We start from the raw sequence: 17,800 nt of genomic DNA, 5'->3' as shown, positions 1-17,800 counted from the left end.
TCCTGAATGGAAACGGTGCGTCTGGCAATACAGGAGGATATAATCTTGTTGAGACACACTGACTCATCATCTCAAAGGGGCTGGTTATTACTGTAGGGTCTTACTGCTCTGTGTCATTGAGAAGGCACCCTATGGAGCTGTCTGAGGTCTAAGTAGCTGTATCTACGCTTGAGTGTGAGTGCTGTAGATGTTATAGGCCAGGGAAACAGAAACAAGAGTTTGTCTCTCATACTCTGAAATGTAAAGATTAGGTGGAGCATTCAGTAATAATGCCAGAGCACTGCAGCTGCTGAGTAAGCTGTGATCTGGGGTCCAAGGAGACCTCAGATTGGCCAAGAACCACTAAGTGACTTGATAGGCAGTATGGGATCGTGCAAAGAGCAGAGAACTTGAAGCGAGAAGACCCTCATCCAAGTTCTGGCTCCAATATCTACGAGCTATGAGGCTTCTCCACTCCAGTTTCCTCATTTGTAAAACAGAGAAGATCACAGTAACTAACCATCTTGTGTCGTAAGGAAAGGTGGTTATCCTTATTCCTTTACCAGTGACCTGCAAAGTTAAGCGAAGCGCTCTTTCCATGGGGTTATCTCCCATTTAATATGACTGAGAGCGAAAGAGCCTCCATTTTTCTTGCCCAATATTCTTGTTCTCCAAGTGAAGAAAGTTGCCTCTTGATACCATAATCAGTAAGAAAACAGTGTGAACAGACAGACAAAGCCAAGCACTTGGTGGCTAAGGACATGCAGCATACTGTGGGCCAGGCACTCCCCAAACCAAATCTCAGGGGCTTCTTACATTCTCCTTCCCTGGGGGAGGGAGAGGAGCACGCCAGCCTGCAGAAGTACGTTCCTCCATCAGTGTGGCCCATGGCCGGATGGAGAACAGGGAAGGAGAAGGAAGGGCAAAGAGAAAATGCAATAAGCCAAGAAGTGTTCTGGCAGCCCGAGCTTGCTGCATTGGGAAAGTGCCAAGCATTCCTGAATATTTCAAGGAAATGGTCTGGGACAGGAAATCAATATGGGAATCCATCCCCCTCTGTTTCAAAATGACTCGTCTGTGCTTCCTCTAGCAGTGTGCCGGAACGGGAGAGGGGAGGTGGGGAAAGCCCATGGGCTCTGCCAGGCATGGGGCATGCGACCACACAGAGTCAGAATGCCAGCCCTGGCCCTACTGTCCAGTCCTGTGAGGGTGAAGCCATTGGTTGTGAGCTTTAAAGTTCAACTCACGTCTGTCTCCAGCCTGCAGGAGTCACCCCTTCAAAACAAAGGCAGCATTAGTTCCAAGATGCACTTGGGGAGTGGCCACAATGGGGGTGGTTTGACAAGTCTCTATAAAATGTCCTGAAGGGAGGAACTGCTTCCTTACCTCTGCAGATCTTCCCCAAGAGAGATGAATAAATGATTTAAATCTGTTAGGCAATCAAAAATCAGACACAGAGTAGGGAAAAAATAAAATCTTCTGTACCTTCATCTCTTCCTCCATTTCAGACATTTTCCGCTCCAGAGCTCGCCTCTCCTGTTTGAAGAAAAGGAGGGGGTCAGACTGTTTTCTTCCAGCTGGTCTTTGAGAGGCCTTTGAGAGGGGACCTACAAACAGCAGCTTCCTTTAATTCCCACTCAGAGTTTCCCTGACTGTTTTGGCATATATACGTTCCAAGTGTGGGGTTCTATGGTAGAGCTCACCACTCTGGGGATAGAGCTATTTTCTTGTGGAATTTTCTTGTTATCTAAATTCTAATGGGACAACAAGAGGGTTGTATAGGGAAATAGCTTATAATAATTCCAAAAGAATAGTATACCAACTTATCCCAGGTCATAGGGCATATGTCAAAAATGTCTTCAAATTTCAAATGACTTCAAGTGACCAACACCCAGTTCTTGCTTTTATCCACTTCTGTAATGCTCCTTCCTTATATTCTCAGAGTCAGTGTTCCTCCTGATGGGGAGCAAATAGACTACTCTTGACAGATCATCCTGTCCCTCTACCCCAAGTATGTGATTTCTTTTTATCCTGAGGACTAATTCCTACTAGTCCCATTAAGGGACCCTCACTGGGATTAGATCAGATGGAAGCTCAGAGAAGTTTGCATGTGAGGGGAATAGAATGTTTAACTTAGCCAGTTTCCAAATATAAAGTAATGAGAGAGCTGGGAGAGAAAGACATTCAAAATACAACTGAGCTCATCTATTCAAGTCAATCATAATTCAGATTTCTTAGTAGAGAAATATGGAGGAGCGTCCTCAAATCTTTTCAGCAAGTGACGCAATTAGCATAGAACTAGTCTCTTGGATGAATGCTTCCTTTCTGTTGATGAGACCCACAGGGGTCTAGAGACTTTGGTGTGTGTGTGTGTGTGTGTGTGTGTGTGTGTGTGTGTGTGTGTATGTGTGTGTGCATAATGAATTTCAGTTAAACCAAAATGCATTTTTCACAGGATGATGTGGCACAGTGGAGTCTAGAAACGGGATCATTATGAGATGACCAAGAATGTAACAAGTGGAAAAGGTTGGCTGTCTGGGGATCCCAAAAGGATAAGAAATTAAACTCAGGCAAAAAGAATTTCTCATCAAGCTGGGGAGAGAATGTGGCAGGACTAATAATGCCTTTTAAAGATGATCTTTTTCCATTGGCAAGAACAACAAAGCCAGGCAGAGTAAAAAGAGAAACAGAGAGCAGAGGGGAAGGAGGAACACGTACCCTTTTCTCCACCTCCAGCATTGTTGATCGGTCAGAGGTTTTTTCTTGTTTCTGCTGGTATCAACGAAAAAACCCAGTTATTACTATTGAAAACCTAGGACATACAGACAGTCCCTTCTACCCTCCCTGACATTCACAAACAGAAAGTAGTGCTTCAGAGGTCCCCCCTACCAGGAGTCCCCCTACTGTGATACTGAGATTGACTGGCAGAGGGTCAGATCTGGTACAGCAGGCCACTGAGCCAGCTGTTTCTTCCTTCCCTCAGCTGGGCTTGTTTGGATTCCCAGGGATATCTGTTAGTGTGAAGGGAGGATGCATAGCCAGAAGGGGAGCCATATCTTTCCTTCTTCAACACCTTCCTGTCCTTCTTAATTCTGTGTCTTCTTATAGGAGGGAACTCTGACTCTCAAAATAAGAAAACCATTTTGAAGTTTATTCTTCCTCCCCAAATAGCCCCTTTTTCCCAACCTCCTGGCTTCTAGCAGGCAAGGACACTTCAGATCAGCTCTAACCTGTACCTTAAAGTACAGCATGCAAGTGACTTAAAAAGAACAAGGAACCAAATTTTTGGTAAACAAAATCCTTAGTCTTGAGGAATATCTAGTTGGAGGTCAAGGATGGACTAAAAGTTTCAAGCTCCCTTTTGGGCCACTGAATCAACAAGGTGTCTTCTATATTGGTGGCCCCCACAAAAAAAACGTTGGTTGACTTTACTCCTAGATAGTGCCATGCACAGGCAGCAGGTAAGCAATATGGAGGTTATGTAGTCACTATGCAGGAACTTCAGGAGCTGTCCATACTTTTACAGCAAGATTCAGAATCCTGATGCCCATTTTGAACTCTTGCCTTCCAGTCTGAAAGTCCTGGCCCCCTGCTTTTTTTTTTTTTTTTAATCACTATCCTTTCATCAAATTTTTCCTGAGAAGGAAGTTGAAGGGACAGCAGAAGTGGATCTTTTCATCTGCATTTGCTTAGTTGGAGACCTTGTGAAGCAGAAAGACCATTGGGAAGGGAGTTGAAAGATATAGATTCTAGTCTTGGCCTTACCACTGACCAGCATTTTGGAACCATTTCCCTTCTTGGGGCCTTTCTCTGGGAAGTGAGCCCTTCTCTTCCTCTCATCTGTACATGAGGGCTCTGGATGAGATAGTGTCTAGGGTCCAGTCCAATTCTGACTTGCTGTGATCTGAATTCTCACTTTCCCAAATTTCTAAGTATATCATAAATGCTATCTTATGAGATGTGGTCATTTAGCATTTTGAAGTTACTTTTATGCAAAGGAAAAGTATTTCATTATTTTACTCCCTTTGCTTTTCAATCAAGAGTAGGTGTATTAGATAACACTGCCATATGTGTGATAGTGATCTTTCCTTTTTCCACAAAGAAGTATGCAATGTCTCTCTGGGAACTCAGGCCCCATTACTGACTGTTGACTGGACAAGTCCAGTCTAAAGGCATCTCAAATGGACTGTGTCCAAACCAGAACTCATTAGGCTGCCCCCAAACTCACTTCTTTTCCTAACTTCCCCCTTTCTGTTTTTCCTCCCATCACGTTCACAATCCCAGTCATCCTTGACTCATCTTTTTCACTCATACTACACATCCCATCAGCTGACAAAATGTGTTCATTTGGCCTTCGTAATTTATCTCACAATCACCCTCCCCCTTTCCCACTCTCATGGCTGCACCACCTTGGCTCAGGTCTCAATCACTTCTTGCCCCTTATCAAACCTCCCAGCCTTTCGTCTCTTCTCCCCATAGTGGCCAAACTGCCATTCCCAGAGAAAAGGTCTGACCTCATCACTTGTCTTATCAAGAGGCAGTTTTGCCTCTAGTATAAAATATAAACTCCTCCATTTTGCTTTTAAAGCCCCCCTCTTTTTGATTCCTCCTTCCTTTCTGGACTTTCTGTTCCAGCTCCATTGGGGCTGTTCCCTACACAAAGCATCCCATGTCCTGTCTCCTGTGCCTGAGATATGCTTCATGCTTTCCTCTCAAAGCTTGGCTCAAGGGTCAGCTCTTAGAGAAAGCTCATCCTGATTTCCCCAGTTGCTAGTGTCTTTTTTCCTGGAAGTTACTTTGTATTTCATTTTCTCTATGTGTTTCTCCCATACCTGGTACAGTGCCTAGCATGGTGCTCATTTTTTTTTACTGAATGAATGGATACATGGCTGACAAAGCCTCCATCATGAAATTCTAGTCCCCTAGAAAACGGCAAACCCTGTTTTAAAAATTCCATGGTTGATAAAATCACACAAGAAGTGAGTTTAGTTTCATGGCCCCAGAATTTCAATCCTTGGGTGCATCTGGCAACAGTAGCTGTACTGGAAAGCCTACAAGCCTCAAAGAACAAGGATCAGACAGGGTGAGGCTCTTCGTGGCACCGGCCTGGTAGGTCAATGTCCGATGCTGGCCAGATAGCTTGCCAGATATGGAACATGTGGAAGATGTGGGGAAGCCAAGGACACCCGGAGGTCATTTGTGCTGAAGAAGAAATGACAACGGAGAAGCTGGGCCCCTCCACTATGAGGTTAAGCTTTGAATCACCATTAAGCCCCACTTTATGCCCATGCTGGGGCGAGATCTCTGATAAGCAGAGTCTATCAGTCAGGACAACCGCTATAGCCAAGAAAAGATGAACATTTGGAGGTTGTAGGGACCACTGTCTCTCAGTGGTGAAAGTGCTATGTCCAAAGTGCTCTGGGACCATGAAGCCATCTCGGGTTCTCTCTCAGGGTCTAGGGCTTCTACCCCTTGTCCTCCAATGTAGCTGTAGCCATTAGTTGAATGAGCACTTAATAAAAAACACCCTCTACTATGTAGCAATATGTATATCACTGTTCTTCACCCACATGACTAGACCTGGCAAAGCCCATTTCTTTTTCATCTTCTAGATGCATTTTAAAATCTGTTCACTTTTCCAAATCCTTAGCCTCTAGACATTTCAGGGAGAGCAGTTACTCAACAGGCTTCCCTTAACTCCACAATAAACGAAGATAGCACATGCTTCAGCTTTCAGTTGCAGGATGTGTTTCACTGGGAATGAGGTTATTAGGTTCAGCACTTTTAAAAAGCATCACCTAATTAAATCAGGCTTAGCTCTAAGAGAAGAGTGGTTCACTCAGCCTTGCTGACATTAAAGATCTTTGTTCCTAGACAGTGATGGCTGAGACTCAGGCAGGCTGCCTCATCTACTGGAGGGCACCTCGACTTTGGATTCAGCCCTCAATTGCTACATGACCTTGCTGAAAACATGGCTTCTCTCTGGGCAATGGCCTCTTTGGCTGTCTGAAATGCAGAGCGAGAAGGGAGCTGGGGAACGAGTGACCAATGGGAGGAAAATGGCACTGAAAACATGCAGAACCAACTGGGTAGTGGAAAGGGGCACCGAGGCAAGAACCAGTTCTCAGTGGCACAATCTGCAGATCTCTGCTCAACATCTCATTGTTCCGTTTTAAGCATCAGACAGGGATTTTTCCTTCCCTCCCTCCTTCCCCTCAGACACCCTGTTTAACTCCCTCCTTCACCTGGGTCACCTTTTCCAATTTAGATTTGACATCTGCCAGCTCCCGCTGAGCTTCTTGCAGTTTGGTTTTCAGCTTCTGGTTTTCTGTCAGGGCACTCTCATAGAGCTTGGGGAAGAAAAAGAGAGCACCTGGTTACCCACTCATTAGCACTGCTAGGAGGAGAGGGGCAGCAGAACCTTGATTCCATTAGTAGAGCCAACTCCAGTTGAGAAGATTCTCTCCCCCAGTGCAGACCCACACCTCTGAAATGTGCACCTTTGGGGAGGGCCAGGGGTCCTCAGAGAGACTTGCCCAATGTCACATAGGAAGCTCATGTCAGAGGCAGCAATTGAAGCTGGGTCTTTTTGACACCAAGACTGGGTCTCTGACCACTAGGCCATGTTGCTTCTGGCAGAAATACATGAGAGAGAATTAAAAAAAACTCCAAGTGATCAAAAAGATGAAGTTTTTTCATTTTGAAAGCAAGAGTGATTCAGATGATGAACATATTGGAAAGCACAGATGATATCCTAATGTCAATCAAATGACAATTAAAAAAAAAGTATATTACCTGGCACATATCTGTCTATCTAATCCATCTAGCCTTCTCCCTCCCTCCCTCCTTCCTTCTTTTTTCCCCCACAGTCCGTTAAGAAAAAATCAATTTTGACCAAAAAATCTTTCTTTTGTTTCTTTCTAGAACATTTAAAACTTCTAGTACAAATAATCCTTCTGTCCAAAGAGAATGTTTCAGAACCAGCCTCAAGGATATGTGATTCCAGCCAAGGGTTAAAAGGAAAAATTATCACTTGACTTGCTATAATATTTTTAATAATTAATAAAAAGGTTTATCTTTGACCTCTCAGTACCTGAAAGAAAAGTCATTCAGACTGCTTTGGAACTGGGAATGATACCACTGGAAGCAAGTGAGTTGAAGAGAAAGTGAATTCAAACCCTGCTCCCAGATGGTTGAACATAAACACCAGCCAACATAAACACATTTTCAATGTAATAGTAAGGATGCTCACATAATAGTACTTATCATCAAATATGAGCTTTAAAACAAGGCCTAGAGGAAGAGAAGAGTCCATTTCACAGATGAAGAGGTGGGGGCAGATGGAGGGTCTCCCAGCTGGCAAGGGTTGGAGGTAAGATCCAATCTCCAAGTTCAGCCTGCTATTCGCTAGGTCATGTCACTTCTTTCCTACTCCTTAGAAAATATCAGGGCCAATCAAGGAACTTCAGAGGACTTCACCCATGGTATTAATTTTAAAATGCCTGGTTTCCCTTCCTTACAATCCTTGATACTTCTTAATTCCTCACCCCAACTTACATCTTAGGAGATCTAATTCCAAAGCACAATGGAAAAGCAATGGAAAAGGTTTAGACAGGGACCTCCTACATTGGATATAGATCTGAATAGAATGAAAGTCCCCAGAAGTTAGTTTTTATTACCTGACCCTCAAAAAAAGTCTTCCCCTCTCTCTCAGCTCACCAAGATATCATTTGGAGAGGCTCAATTCTCATAACCTAAAGAGGAAAGTGATTGAAAAAGAGCCTACTTTTTTATAATCCCTTTGGCTGTCCTCTTCCACTCGACTTGTCAAAGAAGCTATCCGGGCCTCCCGGCGGGCCTTTGCGGAAGCCCGGTCACTATAGGTATCTGTGCTGGTGAGGCTGCTGCCTCCTGATTCCAACCTGTGGAGACACAAAAGCAAAGGCACAATTTGATCCTGAGAACAAAGGAAAGGAAAGGGGGAGAAAAGGAGTACTGTGTAAGGGCTGCCTGTTTCTCCTCTAAGGAGCACTTAAAAGCACTGGCCAGAAACAACATAATATTCCTCCCTTTAATCTCTCAGTGCTAGCACATTCCAAAGCCCTCACAGCAAAGTTTCATGAGCTTATTGAGGGAGAAGGAGTTGTAGCAGATTGCCAAATGTGGAGCTTACTTGAAAAATTGGTGGCTTGGAGTTGTGTACTAAACTAGAATCTTCAGGGCTTTTCAAATTAGTTAAGTTTGAGTTGCTTCCCACACTAGAGAGAGCTTTAAAAAGAAAAGTTCTATTTGGATGTCAGGGACTCTTGCAAAGTCTGATTCCAATGAAGTGTCAATGAAACTGAAACATATGTACTTGGAGATCTGGACTCTAGGTTTCAGGGTGTGGAGCTTGGCAGAAAGCTGCTGTGCTATTTAGTAAGTTGCTCCATAAGTTTGTTTGAATTACAAACATATAGGGTGCCACTAGATTATAAACTTACTTGTCCCCCTTACTCTATCTATATTACATGTGTAGGTTGTTATGCTATAGTTACACCCTCTAGCAACCCAGTAACAACAACCAGAAACTCAGGATGTTTTAGGGTTGGTGTTGATTTTCTATTTCTAGTATCTCTGCCAGTCCAAGCCCAATGAAGGAATGTTAGAAACAACTGTAATACCTGGGAACCAAGATCCTGATATTCTGATGTACAATCTTCAACTCAAAATTCCTAAATATTATTCCTAAATAAAAATGCTCACACACACCCCAAACTGAAAAGTTGCCAACCATTTAAAATGCTGGGAAAAAGCAACTAACCCACCAAACCCAATCCCCAGATTCACAAAGCCCAACCCTATATGGCTCCATCTTGGGCAGGAATATTGCGGTGACACATGTGTATGTTTCTGAGTCTGGCGATTGTCACAGTTGGGAGGAGTTCAGGAAAAAAACAACAACAACTAGAAAAGGTAGCTGAGGACTTAGGGAAAAGACTGCAGGGGAATCAAGGTTCTAAGATAGCATTTTAAGTCACAACATTCCTTTAGGATTATAAGAGAGTCAACTAAAGATTGTCTCATAAAATAGCTACTTCCCTACCAGATGAGTAGTAAATAATGTTGATTTTATTTGGCTTATTCCCTGTTAATACCTAGTGATAAGGAAGACTGATACATTTTAAATACTTTAAATATAAATTTATAAGGCAGGGAATTATTCCCAACTTTCTCTGAATTCCACTAGAGGAGATAAAAGATAGGATCAGAGGATCCTAGATGTAGAATGGGAAGGGACTTTAGAGGGCATCTAGTTTGACTCCCCCCCCCCCTTTTTCCGGTGAGGAAATTGAGGTTTATACAAGATAACCCAGAGTAAGAAGATCCTGATCAAGGATCTGCATCCATGTCTTTTAACTCTTTAATATCATGGTGCCTCTTAGTGCTTCAAGGATCAGTGATTTCTTTATTGTGATTATACTGCTTCTGAAGAATGCAGTGGAAAAACTGTAAGACAGAATGTGAGATTTGTAATATAAACTTGTGCTTTAGGAGAATGGAGGGGAAAGGGCCTCATTTTGGTCTGTGGAGAGAGGGAGGTAAGATGGGAGCTCCTGCAAAAGAAATACTTTGGAGATGTGCTAGAGAGATGGGCAATATTTTGATAAACAAAGCTGGAGTGTGGGAAAGGAACAGCATGAGCAAGGGGACTGTGACCGAAAAATAAATGTAGTTTCATAGAACAGCACATGCAGATTAGTTGAAGAGTAGGGTTTGTGCTGAGGAATAAAGGGAGAATATGCAATGGGAGGGAGAAGAAGAGGAAAAGGGAGAAAGGAGAGACACAGGGAGAGAAAGAGTGAGAGAGAAAGGGAGGGAGGGAGAGAAACCAGTTAGGAGGGCTTTACACTAATTCAGGTGAGAATTAATAAGCACAGGCTTCACAGTAGTGGCAACAGGAATGAAAAGTGCCAGATGAAGGAAAGGCTGCTAAGTGTGTGAAGGAAAAAAGGATTAAGGCAAATCATTTTCACACGTAGTTATTAAGCATGCATATAAAACAGAAAATTCTTACCTAGAAAGTCTTTCATGCTGGAGAAAGAGGGAGACAAAAGAAAAAAAAATAATATTAAAACAACATAATATTAGCAAGGAATGGATTATTTCCATTTCTAAAACTGTACTTTTGATAAAAGATTCATCTACTTCATAATTGCAGTTCAAAATAAGTTTTAAAATGGCAAACAATGAATTGTTTTTAAAAGTGAAGATGCTAGGCTTTGTGCCCAATTCTTTGTGGCATTCATTCTTCTGTGATACCCTGAATTTGGCACTTTCTGGGAAGCCTTTTCTGGCAAGCAGGGTGGTTAGATCAAAAGCAAAAAATACCCCACAAGGATTCTAGTAATGTTTTTACCATTGATAGTTCTACTGTAGCTAGTGGCTGGCCCTGAGTAAATTACCCAAATTCTTGAGGTTGAGGAACCTACTTTCTCTAGATGTTGGATGTTGTAAGATTAAATGAATTCTGGGAAGAAAAGCATTCTCTAAATCCAAGAACAACTGACAATTACTTATGGTCATAAGAAACAAGTTTACAAAGATTAATAAGGTCTTTCTAAAATATCTATGAATTTTACTTGGTTACAGTTATCTATGAGTTTCAATTTGCTCTCCCATCGCTACTTTTACAAAATCCAATCAAGTTAAAAATTTAAAAGAATCTGAATTTCATGTCTTCATCTATTCTCATTAGATAAGAAAAACTGTCAAGGACAGTTAAATAAAGATGGAAATAAAAGTTCCAGGATAATTCTGAGATTGTGGATAATTAGTCACTAAATAACTGAGAGTTGGTTGGTTTGCACTGTTGAACCAGACTGTTTTGTTACAACCTTTTTTTTTTTTTTTTAAACTGGGGTAATTGGGGTTGAGTGACTTGCCCAGGGTCACACAACCAGTCCGTGTTAAGTGTCTGAGGCCAGATTTGAACTCAGGTCCTCCTGACTTCAGAGCTGGCACTCTATCCCTTGTGCCATAATAGCTGCCCCATTATTACAAACTTTTAACTGGGTCTTTGTTGCTTACAAGTGATTTGATGATATCCTCAAGCCAGTGACTTTTTCCCCTCCTTTCAAGAAGCCTCTTGAGAAAACCAGGAAAACCCTATTCCAAACACAGCCTGACAGCTCTTCAGAGCTTTGCCAAAGCTTATTCACAAGCTGTTCAGAGGAGAGAGGAGACTGATGGGCGCTTTTTATGGAAGACCTGAAGGACTTCATTGCTGGGGGCTTCTGCCCATACTGGTCCCCCAGCTTGCCTTATGGGACTCAGCAGACTGTCTTTATTAGCTGCTGTGGTCAAAAAGGCCACAACCTGCTGGTCAACTTCGGGATAAGCTTAACACAGCCAGGGTCTCTGAAGAACCGACACAGAACCTACTTTCAAGTTTGTTCCTGGAGCTGTTCTAGCTCAGCCTTCTGGGGCCAATCCCTCTTTCCCATCACACCCTTCAAGTAACTAAAAGCAGTTATGAGATTTCCCAAGTCTCTTGTGCAGCAGCTCCTTGGGGGTTCTCTTTTTCCTAGCTGCCTCTTTGGATACTCTTGGCTTTGTCCATGTGGTGCTCCAATCAGAACCCACCATTTCGGAGGAGGGCAAGTTCATGGAGCTCTCTGCCCATATGGGCGTTCAATGCTATTCTGCTTTGCTAGCCCACTTCCTCAGGATGAATGTGGATGAAGGCCTGCCTCTCCTTTCAGGGGCTAAATACCATTTGAATTCACTGACTTCACTTCTATAGTATTGTTACTTCACTTGTAAAAATGTTTTTAGTTTCCCTTTCCAGCTAATCACATGTGTTTTCTGGTAAGATCTCAGCTAACTCTGCTGCCTTAAGCTTTCTTCATGGTGTCTGGTAATAGCCTTTACAGTCAAGAAGCAATCTTTTCTTTTCACCGAGGCAGGGAATTAGGAAGGGATTAGTAGTTCTCTTGACAGATATAATTCTTGAAGTTTATGTCCAAGAAGTAAATGCTGATCCTTTCTGCTGACAGTCTTACATGAACAAATGATTATAATAATATCCCACTTAATTTACAGCTGCACAGGTAGCAAAAGAAAGTCCTCAGACAGATGTCACACCATATAGAGCAGGGGTATCAAAGGCAGTTGTGAGCCACTAATGGGATGACTTGGTACAATTATGTAGCAACGAGGGCTAGGCAAATCTGGGTTTCTGGATGAAAAGACCCAAAATAATTTTTCATAGATGAGTCAATGTTAGTAAAGCAGGAGGGCAGAGTGTCAATGAAGTAAATTTTGGTTCACTACCACAATTTCTTACTCCACAGGGTTTACTGCATCAGGCATTCCCCAAAGGCAGCAGTCAAAATGGCTATTTTTAATTTTTTAACTTAATTTTTAACTACTTTGAGCCACAATGGGCAATTAATACAAAGGGATTGGAAATATCAGGTTGTGATAGTATAACTTTCTTTGATGAACTATTGTGGAAAAATACTTATGTATGGAGAGTGATCCATAAAATGAGAGGAATCAGAGAAGCAGTTCTATATCCAGATACAGGATTAAGATCAAACATTCAAATTTGTGCCAACAACTCTTTCTTTCCTATCTAGTCCTTGCTATGGATTTTTACTCAGATTCTCCTCTGGATTTCATCTATGAAGTTCCCATGAATGTGGACTTGCTTCTGATTAGCCTTTGGGGGTCATTTTTGGTAGGCTCAACCCAAACCACAAGAAAGTTACATTATATATAAAATTGAGGGTCAGTCATGTTAGGATTCAAGGTGGAGAGAAAAATATTGATTTACCATAATACAATTATCTGCTTTTCAAGGAAGGCAGACATTTCATCTTTCTAAAAAGGGTGAGAAAAAAAATGTTTCCCCATGCTAGGAATATTTCCCTTACCCCTTTGTACAGCAGCTCTAAGGAGAATTTATTGCCAGTATGGGAGTCAGGACAGCTTGACAATGTACAAGGATTTGAGTTCAAATTCCCCTTTTGGTAAAATAGCTCAAGTTCACAAAAATGGTAGTTCCTGATATTTTCCTTGATGCAAAGTTCCTGAACTTTGCTCTTCTTTTTTCTTGACTCTCTGATACATTAATAAATTAGGAATTGATGACAGAACATTAGTTCAATTCTGACAGAAAAGCTGAGGACAGATGAAATGTCACAAAAAATTTACTTTTAATTTTTCCTTTCTATCCTTCTATGACTGAGTCTATGTTCTAGTTCATGGCTTATGCAGACAATGCCACTCTTTAAATGCCAAATTAGTAATGGAACTATTGAAGGAAAGCTAGGAAGAGACTGATAAAGCAGAGGATGAGAAGTTTTTCCAAAAAGCTCCATGGGGGCAAAATTAATTGGAAATGGTGAATTAGGAAGCAAAATGATAAAAAATTTGGATGACAAATTTATATCAGTACTTAAAACAACATCTGAAATGAATCTTTTTTGGGAAGATATTTAATATTTTAATTTTTTCCTCCAAACATGTAAAAACAGTTTTTAACATTAATTTAAAAAATTTTCTCTCTTCTCTTCTTCCCTTTGAGAAAGTAAGCAATTTGATATGGGTTATATTTATGCAGTCACGGAAAACATATTTTGACATTAGTCATGTTGTGAAAGAAAACACAAATTAAAAACAATGACCTCCCAAACTCAAGAAAAATAAACTTGGGGCAGCTAGGTGGCGCAGTGGATAGAGCACCAGCCCTGAATTCAGGAGGACCTGAGTTCAAATCTGGTCTCAGATACTTAACACTTCCTAGCTGTGTGACCTTGGGCAAGTCACTTAACCCCAGCCTCAGAAAAAGAAAAAAAACAAAGAAAAATAAACTTTTAAAAAAAGTATACTTCAATCTGCATTCAGACTCTTATGTTTGTTTTCTATAGATAGAAAGCATTTTTTATCATAAGTCTTTCAGAAGTGTCTTGGTTCACGGTATTGCTGAGAATAGCTTAAATCATTCATAGCTGATCATCTTACAATATTGCTGCTGCTGCTGCTGCTGTATATAATGTTCTCCAGGTTCCACTTATTTTACTTTGCTCCAATTCATGTAAGTATTTCCAGGTTTTTTGGAGATCATGCTTCCCACCATTTTTTTTTCCACTTACTTTATTTTTTCCTTTCAATTTCCTTTTTATCTCTTTCTTCTTTTACAACTGGGACTAGTATGGAAATATACTTCACATAATTGCACATAATATAGCCTTTATCAAATCGCTTACCATTTTAGGAAGAGGGAGGCTTCCCACCATTTCTAAAAGCATAATAGTATTCTGTCACAATCATATACCACAACTTGGTTAGTCATTCCCCAAATGATGGGCCTTCCCTCAATTTCTCTCTCTTTTTTGCCACCATAAAAAGCTGATATAAATATTGTTCTATGCATGGCTCCTTTTCCTTTTTTCTTTCTTTGGGATACAGACTTAGTGGCATTGCTAGGTCAAAGGGTATCAGTCTTGTAGCCCTTTGAGAATAATTCCAAATTGCTCTTCAGAATGGCTGAATCAGTTCACAACTCCACCAACAATGCATAAATGTCTCAACTTTCTTACATCTCTTCCAACATTTATCATTTTCCTTTTCTGTCATATTAGCCAGTGACTTATTGTGACTACATGATATTTAAATTGTTTCTTTCTGGCAACTTGCATTATTTTCTCATTAACCTAGAAGCTGTGGAACTTAGCTATTATATTTCCAGAAACTTTCATTTTAAGGTCTCTTTCAGGATTTTTAGTGGATCCTTCAATTTCTATTTTTGACCCCTGGTTCTAAAATGTCAGGGCAGTTTTCTTGGATAATTTCTTGAAAGGTGACATGTAATACCTCTCAGATTGACTAAGATGACAGGAAAAGATAATGACGAATGTTGGAGGGGATGTGGGAAAACTGGGACATTAATACATTGTTGGTGGAATTGTGAACAGATCCAGCCATTCTGGAGAACTATTTGGAACTATGCCCAAAAAGTTATCAAACTGTGCATACCCTTTGACCCAGCAGTGTTACTACTGGATTTGTATCCCAAAGAGATCTTAAAGGAGGGAAAGGGGCCTGTATGTGCCACAGTGTTTGTGGCAGCTCTTTTTGTTGTAGCTAGAAACTGGAAACTGAGTGGATGTCTATCAATTGGAGAATGGCTGAATAAATTGTGATATATGAATGTTATGGAATATTATTGTTCTGTAAGAAATGACCAACAGTATGACTTCAAGAGAGGCTTGGAGAGACTTACATGAACTGATGCTAAGTGAAATGAGTAGAATCAAGAGATCATTGTACACAGCAACAAGATTACATGATGATCAATTCTGATGGATGTGGCCCTCTTCAACATTGAGATGATTCAAACCAGTTCCAATGATCTTGTGATGATGAGAGCCAGAAAGAGAGGACAGTGGGAACTGAGAATGGATCACAACATAGTATTTTCACAGTTTTTGTTGTGGTTTGCCTGAATTTTATTTTCTTTTTCATATGTTTTAAAGATGATTGTATAAATATGTATGCCTATGTTGGATTTAACATATATTTTTACCATGTTTAACATATATCAAGTCACCTGCCCTCTAGGGAAGGGAATGGGGGGAAAGTGGTAAAATTGGAATATAAGGTTTTTCAAGGGTCAATGTTGAAAAAATTATCCTTGCATGTTTTTAAAATAAAAAACTTAGGGGGCAGCTAGGTGGCGCAGTGGATAGAGCACCAGCCCTGAATTCAGGAGGACCCGAGTCCAAATCTGGTCTTAGACACTTAACACTTCCTAGCTGTGTGACCCTGGGCAAGTCACTTAACCCCAGCCTCAAAAAACAAAAACAAAAACAAAAACAACAACAACAAAAAATAATAAAAAACTTTAACAAAAATAAATAAATAAAAAGGAAGGTAACTTGTAGGTTCTTTTTTTGATGCAATAATTCTAAATTATCTTTTCTTGATCCATTTTTTTCAGGTCAGTTGTTTTTCCAATGAAATATTTTGCATTTTCTCCTTTTTTCATTCTTTTGATTTTATTTGTATTGTTTTTTGATATATCCTGGAGTCATTAACTTTCACTTGCCCAATTCTAATTTTTAAGTAATTATTTTCTTCAGTAAGTTTTTGTTCAGTAAGCCTTTTTCATTTGGCCAATTCTACTTCTTCAACATATTTTCACATATTTGTAATATTGTGCAAAGAAAAGTCAGATCAAAAGGGGAAAAAAGTTCCTAGAAAGAAAAAAAATTAAAATAAACAACAACAACAAAAAGGTGAAAATACTAGGTATGCTCTGATCTACATTCAATCTCCATAATTCTCACTCTGGATGCAAAAATAATTTTTCATCCCAAGTCTATGGGATTGCCTTGAATCACTACATTATTGAGAAAAGGCAAGTCCATCACTGATGATTATCATATAATTTTGTTACTGTGTACAATGTTGTCTTGGTTCTGTTCATTTCACTTGCGCGTGTGTGTGTGTGTGTGTCTGCCATTCCCCAACTGATGAGTATCCACTCCATTTCAAGTTCCTTGCTACTACAAAAAGGCTGCTACAAACATTTTTGCACATGTGGATCCTTTTCCCTCTTTTATGATCTCGTTGGGATAGAGACTCAGTAAAAACACTGTTGGATCAAAGGGTATGGAGTTTTATAGCCCTTTGGACATACTTCCAAATTGTTCTCCAGAATGGTTGGATCATTTCATAAGTTCTTTTCTCTAATTAATTTTTGCATCTTTTCCCACATGGCCAGTTTTGCTTTTTAAGTTCTCTTCCTCAGTGATTTTTAAGGAATTCTTCTCTTCATTAGATTTTTGTGCCTCTTTATCATTTGGCCTAGGCTGGTTTTTAAGGTCTTACTTTTATTTATTTTGGTTCTTCCTTTACCAAACTGTTGACTCTTTTTTTTCATGATTTTCATGAATCACTCTCATTTTTTATTTTTCTTCTACCTCTCTTATCTGATAGTTACAACTCTTTTTAAGTTCTTCCAGGAATTCCTTTTGCATTTGAAACCAACATATATTTTTCTTTGAAGTTCTGAATGAAGCAGTTTTGACTTTGACTTTGTTGTGTTCTTCTGAGTTTGTGTTTTTACTTTCCCTGTCCCCACAGTAACTTTCTATAATCACATCCTTTTTGTTGTTTTCTCATTCTATTTCTTGATTTTTTTTTTTTTTTTTTTACTATGTTAAATTTGGCCTCTATTTCTTGGGTGAAGGGAACACTTCCAAGTTTCAGATTTTTAGTGCAGCTGTATTCAAGTTTAGTCCTCGGGCTTCTTCCAAGGTGGTCTAAAGAGAGGTGTGTTTGCTACTTTCCTGGGCTTTGTTCTGGTTGACGAGTGGCCATAAGCATGCTTCTCTGTCCTAGAACTGTGACCAGAGTCCTTACTCCCCAGAACCACAAGCTCTTGTATGCTAGTGCTCTTCCTTGCCCCGGAGACTGTGACCCATCATTTAAAAGCATGGTAAGCACTTGATAAATATTAATTGAATTTAGTTTTTCAGAGAAAACTGAGTCAAGGTAGTCTAAAAAAAGGACAGTATCCAAAGGTGACATTCTGGAACATAAAGCCCAATCTATCCCAGGACTTTCAGGAAGTCTTAAGGGTGTTCATGCCATTTGTCAAGAACTACTTCCCCACGAGGTCCCACTCTAAAGCAGAACTTATATAGTATAAGTATAGCTTTTTTGTTTTTGTTTTTAAAATGTTTATTTTTGACACAGAAAATCTAAAAAATGTCAAAAGGATTTTACAATTTCCCAAACACAATCCAATGCTCAATTCTCCTCCTTT

The 17,800-nt window shown here is 40.3% G+C and overlaps 1 protein-coding gene across 10 annotated transcripts in view; it reads right to left on the bottom strand.

The window, feature by feature from the left end:
• Positions 1-17,800, bottom strand: part of PPP1R12B (protein phosphatase 1 regulatory subunit 12B) — a 246,141-nt gene that overhangs the window by 15,633 nt on the left and 212,708 nt on the right. For 4 of the 10 annotated variants that reach the window (XM_074308814.1, XM_074308823.1, XM_074308820.1 and 1 more), the window contains 5 exons: positions 10,037-10,053; positions 7,766-7,901; positions 6,225-6,329; positions 2,698-2,751; positions 1,465-1,515 (listed from right to left, as the gene is read on the bottom strand). In XM_074308814.1, the coding sequence (XP_074164915.1) occupies positions 1,465-1,515; positions 2,698-2,751; positions 6,225-6,329; positions 7,766-7,901; positions 10,037-10,053 (363 nt within the window). Of the gene's footprint in view, positions 1-1,226; positions 1,255-1,464; positions 1,516-2,697; positions 2,752-6,224; positions 6,330-7,765; positions 7,902-10,036; positions 10,054-17,800 lie in introns of all 10 variants that reach the window. The other 6 variants (XM_074308817.1, XM_074308818.1, XM_074308819.1 and 3 more) reach the window with 6 other exon arrangements.

This window comes from Sminthopsis crassicaudata, chromosome 4, assembly GCF_048593235.1.
Source record: "Sminthopsis crassicaudata isolate SCR6 chromosome 4, ASM4859323v1, whole genome shotgun sequence".
Classification (NCBI taxonomy): Eukaryota; Metazoa; Chordata; class Mammalia; order Dasyuromorphia; family Dasyuridae; genus Sminthopsis; species Sminthopsis crassicaudata.
This window is presented reverse-complemented; position numbering and strand designations above follow the sequence as displayed.